Raw genomic sequence first — 8,911 nt, forward strand, 5'->3', positions numbered from 1 at the left:
AAATTGTGAACTTTAGATCAGAAGCACTCATCAGCTTGTTCCTAATTTCTTCCATATTTTTGATAGTTCTGGTATGTTGGTTTATATATATGTTGGTTTATATACACTTGGAGAGTCGTTTAATCCATCGAAGTTTAATTTGGTAGTGATTTGCTAGCCCTGAAGGGGTATTATGAAGACCTGAAATTGTGGATTCGAGGCTTATATATTACAAAGGAGAGTGATGGTATTGTATTTAGGGACTTTTGTATATACATCCTTCAGAAAGTACTAGCAGTATTATATTTAGAGACTTTTGTATATCATTATGTGGCATTGTGAAATGTGCCACTTAATGCAGCAAAATGATAGGTGAAAGTCAGTTGAATGATTTTTTTTTTTTTTGAGTTAAATTCTTGAATTCTAATAGCATTGCTCTTTTGCCTTCCATTAACCAAAAAGTGGCCTTAATTGTGAAACTTGCATGCCTGCACATGTCTTCTCTTCATAATTCTGAAACTTGCATGCATGATTATTAGGCGTAGTAGCCATAATGTGATTAGGCATTACCATCAATGTAGAGTTTGTTGAAAAATAATTCTCCATTTATTTGATAACTAGAGTTCGGCATGTGAGGTGCACGAGATTAGGGATGGGAAGGAGCTCTAAGGAGAGCTGCTTGCACCGCTCATACAATCATAATCTTCATGTTAAACAATTTTATCAAGATAATGTGCAAAGAATATATATTTTGGGAATCAAAATGGAAATGTGAATGGTGGAGCCTCACCAACAAAGGGATCGGAAATGGCGAGGTTTTCTTTTAATGAGAAAAATAGATGGATTAGGCTTCTAAGAAATAAAATTTAAGCTTTGTTCCAACAATTGGAAATTTGAAACCTTTTAATTTTCTACCTATAAAAAGGCCAGAATGAGTTTAACCAATAAACTATTTTCAAAAAATTAAGAAAGTTAATTTATGAGATCTTTCTGACATTTTCTTTGTTTACATAGTTAGGTAGCTTATGTTATTCTTCTATGGTTAAAATTCTATATTCTGTATCCAACATCAAATAGTAGTTTAACTCAACAAATTCTAACATAAAATACAGGTAAGAATATCGAAGTTCTGAACCACAAAGTATAAGGATACCACCATAAGAGGGACGGAAAAGACATGTACAGGAGTAGAGTAGTAGTTTAGAGAAACTAGTAAGGAAAAATGCTGAGGAAGATGAGAGGAAAGAATATGAAACATGGATGGTAGGCTTTGGCACTTCTTCGAACTAAAGGAGAGGAAATGAATAGTAAAATAAGATGAGAGAAAAGAAGTATATTTAAAATAGGTGTTTTATTTGTTAGAAATTTAGCCTTTGAAAGAACATATTAGTTTTCCAAATTGCATATTAGCCTTTGAAAGAACATAATCTATTATATATGTGTTTATCGCCTAGTTAATCACTGCTTGAGCAAATATTTGTAAAATATTTCTGTTTCCATCGAGATTGCTGCTGTTGGTAAATTGCACGAGCATGATATCGGCGTCGGATAACCAAAAAAAATATAAGAAAAAGGGATAGTAGCATGGGTCCTGATGTTTTGACCTTCTAAGACTTTCCCTACTCTAATATCACCTGCCTAAAAGGAGAGATATGGTGTCGCTGAAGCAATGAGTCTACACTACCACTAAGAAGAAATTAGAATTGAACTAGGCAAATAAGAGAAAGGAATTTAAAGAATAAAAGCAACGATAGATTAAGAATAAAGTAGTAAAGAAAAAGATAAAGAGTACTTGTTTGATTAGTAAGAGGTGTTAGCTTTAGATGTATAATGGGTTGACAAACTTCAGCTTTGATACCACTATGTTAGGGGCAGCAAAAGTATGAAAGTTCTAATATCATTCTAATTGATATAGTGAGAGAGAGAAGGAGATGGTAGATGGAGTATAACACTATTATTTTTTTCATGCTATTAATTCTTCTTACTTACAAGATGAACTATCACATAGATTTATAGAGTTACATAATGACTCATGAAATATACTAGAGCATCCAAGAGACAATTATTGATACATACATAGAACTTGATAAGACACCCCTTGGGAACATTAAAAATACATCAAGAATGCTAGCATTAATTTGTTCATAGACTCTAGGAGACACCATGTAGAAGCTAAATTCATGCATGATAGGATGACATAATCATGAATGAAAAAGAGAGTAGGTAGCTTGGGATATCCATGACCTAGAAATTATGGGACATGATTGTATCTTTCGTGCATTGAAAGAAGAATTCACCTTTCTTCACATGAATCCACTATTGGATTACACAATGGTTGCATCGAGATCTGTGCAGGTAGTTAAATGGAAAGGTTCGGATTGTTTTGCGATCTCTGCAAAGCGCGATCTAATGGATGACGTCATGAAAGAAGATCAATCATTCTTTCATGCAACAAATACAATCCAAACCCATAGATGAACTCTTCCAGATGCCCTTCAACAATAGAAAATTTGCTCCTTTACCCAAACATCGCCTGATTCAAACTCGAGGGTTGATCAAGTATGCTAGACTCCTTATCTTACATGGTGTTGATTTCCTCGAGAATCCTCCTCTCTTCTTTACTGCTATTGCCTCAAACCATAATCATGATCAAGCAGCCCTCCATTCACCATGGTGCGACCAATTTGTGATCAAACAGACTCAAGTCACACTTAGAGCCAAAGCTATGCAAGCAAAGTATACTCCAATAAACCCAATAAAACTGGCAATGCCTGTTGCAGGATGGCTAAATCCTAGAGTTCCTACCATCCCCCCAAAAAGGAGAAAATTCTGGAGTTACACTTGTTCAATAAAATTTTCTATTGATGCCCCAATTTTCTATGTCAACCTAGGTGACCTTCCAAAACAGTTTTGGCATCAGAATCTTTTGAATTGGATATGGTCTAATAATTCTTTATTCAGTTGCCACCAATTACTGTTAAGCTACAGTCCAAAGCTTGGAATCTTCTTCCTCCCCATACAGAGAATAGAAGGGTTCTCTGATTAAGGTTGGATATTTTCAGGCAGTCCCAGAAGCAAAAGAAGGCAGGGAAGTTTTCAGGGCTGAAGGCAGTTGGTCCCCACCATTCATATAGCGACGCTTGAGGTAGTATCATTCTAAGAAGAAGAAAACCAGATGCCAAGTGTTCCTCTATTCTCCTCTCTCTCTTTCTTTCTCTCTCTCCCTCCCTCCCTCCCCTGTCATCATTCCTTGCCATCCCTCAAAGCTATTCCCAAATCCCAAATGGGCATTCACTATCCAATTCCCAATTCCCGTTTCCACTTGAAATCCGTCCTTGGTGGTGGTGGCGGCGGCGGCGGTGAGAATTGTCACTGATAAGAAGAGTCGGAGAGAGATAAAAGAAAGAAAAGGTGGCAGCATGCTGAGCTCCGGCATGAACTTGGTGACGACGGTCATCGGGTTTGGAATGAGCTTAACTTTCATCGTCTTCATCTGCGTCCGCCTCATCTGCAGCCGAATTCGCTCCCTAGGTTCTCAGGCTGCTGCATTCGATGTCGACCTGCGCTCGGATGTCGGTTTTCTTGCTCAACTGTTTAATTTCTTTTCTAGTGTTAGTATAGCTTGTTACTATAAGTAGAATTCTAGTTTTAGTATAGCTTCTGATCGAATTTGTAGGGAATTAAGTAAATTCAGTACATATGCTTTGGTGATCGGAGGAATGATCGGCGTATTGAGGCAGAGGAGGGCTTATCCTCAGAGACAAGGTACATTATCTCAGTACCCAACTCTGTACCGGTGCCATGAGTGTACAGACCTGGTTCGATGTACCAAGTATTGGTACGCATTCCGTATCATGTACGGCTACTAAATCAATACGGTATAGTACGTCCCGTACCATATACCGATACCAAACTGGTACGGTACAGTATGTCTATACTGCATATAGTTGCGGTATAGTATGTTGTACCATGCTCAGAGATATCGAAACTCTTGGTTGTCAAGTAGAGCTAGGGGGTAGCAATTCCGAGAAATAAGTGGATGAGTGCTAGGTTGTGGACTTAGGCTGATAGGATATAGATTGGTGATGGATGTGAACTTCTGTAATGAAATTGTGTGAAATCTTAAACCCACAAATAGTGCTTAAGTAAAATATGTTCTACTGATATTCTTCTTAATGAAAAGGAGACTGAGAAGATGCGAAACAGTTTTGCATTACCGGTCATATTGTAAGTTTGTGAGATATGTCAAACAATGGTCTTCTCTTTAGCCAATTGGTAAAACATGTGTTTTCTTAAAATCAAGGTGCTCTGTGATCTACTCTTCTCTTATACTACTTTAAAGTTATCTTTTTGCATGTAGGAGCTCGACAATCTTTATCGAGGAAACTACAAGAATTAAAACTTTTTATACAACTAGTTCAAGTGGGTTTTTAACTTTGCTTTCTCAGGCTCTGACATCCAACATGCAACTGAAAGTCCTTGACATGAGTAGTGAAATGAATGTGCAGAGAGTTTCTACGTGTATCTTTAATAAAATAATTCAGTTGAATACCAGATTGTGATGCCACTTGATAAGCGTTTTTTGGTGAACTGATACCCATGGATGCGACAAGGGTCTTTGATAAAATGAAACAAATGAAACACATTAGCTTTCAATATGATGGAACAAGTGAGTTTTGTCATTTGCAGTGAAATTGCATTTGGTTTGCCAAACTAAAATAAGTTGATGGAATTGATGACAGATTGGTGCTTTGTGCTCTTACAGAACTTTGGTACTTTTTTGAGAGAGAGCATTCATTTTTATAATTATTTTGTATAGCTAATTACAAGGGCACTTCTCTAGATCATGACCGCATGGTTCTTTTGAGTTTCCTTTCTTGACGTATATTAAGCTGAGATGATAATTTGGAGATGTTTGTTATGTGTGCAGAGGAGTGGTGGCGAATGCCCACTAAAATGTTTAATGGTAGGAATTATAATGTGGCTATGAATTTGCTTGCTAAGCAAGACTGTTAGTCTGAGAGCAATAACCTTTAATATGTATTCTATAGGACTGCTTCATTTACATCCTAGTTTAGTTTTCATCAGAGCAAACCTTTAACTGTTTGTAGAATTACTCTTCCCTGGGCTGAATTATTACACTGTATACTTCATTGTGAGTTCAAAAGTGAAATCTTCCTTTTCTTTTTTGATTGTAAAAAGAAAATAGTAGAAACTGCATGCATGTACTAATAGTAACTCTGTCAGTCTATTTGTAAAGTTTTACATCTACATTTCTTAATTGTAGAACTTGCACATTTTGCCAACAGCCTGAGAATTCAATCAGTGGCCTTGAGCCTGTTGTGGTAGCTGCAATCCCCACGATTAAGTATAACAGAGATACCTTTCATTCAGGAGAAGATGCCCTGTAAGTTTGCTTCTCTAATGTAGATTTCAGCCCTTTGGATATTCTTCTTTGATCATTATGTCTTCCTGTTTGATCTGAGCAACTGCACTGTAATTTAATGCTGTGGTACATGCTGGGTGCTGGGGAATGGTATTTTTTTCATGTTTAGGTTTGCTTATTAGAGCTTGAGTAAAACAAAGTAAGTATTCCCCCATTTTCATATATTTCTATTGATTTCTTTTTCTGAGAAAAATATTACTATCAATTTCAATCACTGCAAAGTTTGGTAATGTGTTGAAGAATTCTTAGCTGAATATCTACTTCTTGTCAGACCTTAATGAAGAATGTAGTTGATATGCATAGCACTTCTTGTTTGATGTTTTGAGTTCCCAAATTCAAGTGGCTTTTCCTTTCTCCCTTTCCCATTCATGAATTATTTCTATTGGGTTTAGGTTGCTAACACTTTCAGTACTTTCAAGATGTCTAAGTTGACAGCAGAAAACAGATATTTGAGACCTCTTGCAATTTTTATCTGCACACAAGGTAGGATGATGAAATATATTCTCTTAGACTATATTAGTTTCAACTTGGCTTAATGCATGAATGGCTTTTCATTTAAAAGACATTCGCCAATGCATGATGGAAGGCCTCAGAGAGATATGCTAGGTGGAGTACTTTGCTCAAAGTAACACCTTGGTAACTCTGGAAAGCTAAAAGCTTGCAGTTGTTGGTTATCCACAGCTTCGTAGCTGGCGATCATTGGAAAGGCCAAAAGAAACATAGTATCCTAGATGTTTTGGGGCCCTTGTTCTTCAAAGCAATGCTGAGTCTGCGAAGGTGAATCAGAATCAATTAGATTGTTGTCTTAACCCCTTGTCAGACAACCAATGGTCCACAAAAACAAGCTAGTTCCATTGCCTCTATACTTCTCTCCACTGATCACATATATATCCTTTACTCCATGCTAGCTTCTTCTGGAAGCCTAGCTCAGCATGATGTGGACAGGGATCTTTATCAATGTTACACTTACTGGTTTAAGCTTTACTACTCTTTGTTATATCTGTCTAATTTGTCACCCTATTTGTTTAATCTCTATCCATGATTGTCGCAATGTTGTTCGTCGTTGTTTTTCCCTTTTAAAGATCAGCGTAATTTTGACACTTTGCATTCGACAGGTGTACGATATGTTTAGGAGAATACCAAGAGAAAGAAATTCTGCGGATCATGCCAACTTGTGGCCATAACTTTCATCTCTCTTGCATAGATGTATGGCTGCAGAAACAATCGACGTGTCCAATTTGCCGATTATCATTAAATGATTTGATCGAGGCAAAAGATGTTGCATTCCAAGCAGTAAACAGGCATGAGGTTGCTAATGATCATACCAACCAATGGGTATTGCCCAGTCATCAGCTTTTAGGAGGTAGCAGGAATAGCCAAGACTTATGAGAACCTGCATCAGTAGTTGTTTGATTTGCACAAGGAGAAGAGCTGTAAGCTTGAAGATAGTTGAAGCAACAGCCATGAAGGACAATTTGTGAAGATCTTGCATTTAAGGATTCCTTCTTATTCATTCGGTATCCATCGTCTAAGCTTGTGGCTAATGAGAGTCATGCAGGTTCATTAAATCATTGCTCTAGGGAGAATGTTGTGAAAATTGGTATTTAGGTGAGATGTCATATTGGAAATGATGCTTAAAGTCTCCTGAATTCCTTTCAATAGGAAATATTTAACTAGACTATATGCTGCGTAGTTTGAACAATTGACATATTTGTAAATTTTTTAGAGTTACCTCATTAACTTGATCATTGTTGCAGTTTTTTCAGGTTGATAGTTTGCACCCGTTGCTCAACAAAGTTTGCATCTTTGCTATATTTCGAGATCGCTTATTCATTTCATAATTAAACTAGGCATAGCGACTACTTCGGCCCCGTACTGAGAGGAACTCATATATACTTAAAAAACATAGAGTGGGTTACTTTTTATTTCTTTTGTTTTGGTTTTGGAGATAAAATTAGGGACTGGATAAGCAACGAGCGCAAGTCTGGTATGGTTATCAAAATTAAATTGCGTCCAAAGTGAATTGGATGACCCCTTATCCTTTTTTTTTGAGTCATTTTGGAATAAGTTATAGACTATAGGGTAATCACAGAATTGTGTAAAGCTCTATCATTTTAACACTGGTGATTTAGACAATTAGGCTCCATTTTCTTGTCAAAGAAATGAAAAATAAGAAGAATAAACAAATAAGAAAAATAAAATAACCAAAATTAGGAATTTCTTCTTTCCTCGTATAATTGAACAACTGCATAGAATTTTGTAGAAAGTGGTCAGGTTACATGTATATTTTTTTATCCACTTGTTATCTTCTCTTAAAATTGTTGATTTAATCTTGAAAGTATAAGTTAATAGAAAAATAGTTTATAACATATTTCAGGCTTAACACCTCTCTCCCTGCAACTTCAATAAAGGGAGCAAAATTCTCTCAAATTCGGTGCTAAGTAGTGTAAATAGATAGTTGATTATTGGAAAGTAGAATGTTATCGATATCCACTTTGTTACTCACATCTGATGTAGCAAAGGAAGGACTGATGCAAGTCGCAAGGCTAGGTATTGTCTCATGAGGGTAGGGTTTATTGCTCCAAGGTTCGAAGTACTTATATCCTATCCCATCACCTGGTTGTGTGGTATCTTTCAAAAACCCCAGTGTCGCAGGTTTCAAGTTCGCATCACTCGTCTAAATAATCTACTTGTAGCATAAATATTTTGTTTGTCTAAGGTATCATGAGTCTGTTACATAGATGATATCCACTATAGTGTTTGTGAGTTTTAATCTTTTGCTCTCTAATAGTAGTGTGTGGAGTTACTGTCAACTTGGAACTTGGATGTGGAATCCTAAAATTCTTCCAACTTCTTACTTTATCCGACCGAAGGCACCTTCCATCCTTTCATATCCTCTTTGTGGTTGGTAAAAGTTCTTTTGTCTGAAGTACAAGATATCATTCTGGATAATTTTTCTGATAGTTTTTGAGTCATGTCGTCTGGAGCCCAAGGCTGTCCAATGAATGGCCTTCAATGGTTTTCAAGACCAAGTAGTGCAAAGGCAAGATCTGCATCAGAGATCACAGGTAATAGAGTACGTCCAATTATGGCTGGGACATCATATCATCATCATTTTGGTATTTCATCATTACAAAAGGAAACTTTGGTCTATCCTTCACACAAATGGTAGGACCCTCTCAAGAAGGCATCAGACTCAACCCACATTTTTATGCAGCACAGGACCTACAACTTCTATGAAATCCTAACACTAACGGCATTTCAACAACAGCAAACCTAACATATTAGAAAATCCTGAGTCTGTTAATATTTCCGCAAGTATTTTTAGAAATCAAGCTTGTTGACCAGTAAATATCTTCTAAGAGCACGTTAAAAATCTAGCTTATAAACTTATCAGAAAAAAAAATTATAAAAATATTTTTTTCCTTCCTACAGAATTCGAACTGACATGGGTCATGCTCATAAAAACAGCCTAATCCTTGAATC

At 36.6% G+C, this 8,911-nt stretch overlaps 1 protein-coding gene across 3 annotated transcripts; it reads left to right on the plus strand.

Annotated features, from left to right (window-relative positions):
- The first annotated feature begins 3,125 nt into the window (after positions 1 to 3,125).
- LOC103720886 (RING-H2 finger protein ATL67-like) lies at positions 3,126 to 7,165 on the plus strand. Of its 3 annotated transcripts, XR_003388257.2 has the most exons (4): positions 3,126 to 3,551; positions 3,656 to 3,744; positions 5,289 to 5,386; positions 6,541 to 7,165. XR_003388257.2 is itself a non-coding variant. In XM_008810841.4 (3 exons), the coding sequence occupies exons 1-3, from the start codon at positions 3,399 to 3,401 to the stop codon at positions 6,812 to 6,814; spliced, it is 525 nt and encodes a 174-aa protein (XP_008809063.1). In that variant the 5' UTR covers positions 3,130 to 3,398; the 3' UTR covers positions 6,815 to 7,165. The 3 variants fall into 3 exon arrangements, 1 of the variants encoding a protein (XP_008809063.1); XM_008810841.4 differs by lacking the exon at positions 3,656 to 3,744 and having other exon boundaries at positions 3,130 to 3,551; XR_005506611.1 differs by lacking the exon at positions 3,126 to 3,551 and having other exon boundaries at positions 3,558 to 3,744.
- The last annotated feature ends 1,746 nt before the right edge of the window (positions 7,166 to 8,911 follow it).

Source organism: Phoenix dactylifera, chromosome 17, assembly GCF_009389715.1.
Source record: "Phoenix dactylifera cultivar Barhee BC4 chromosome 17, palm_55x_up_171113_PBpolish2nd_filt_p, whole genome shotgun sequence".
NCBI lineage: Eukaryota > Viridiplantae > Streptophyta > Magnoliopsida > Arecales > Arecaceae > Phoenix > Phoenix dactylifera.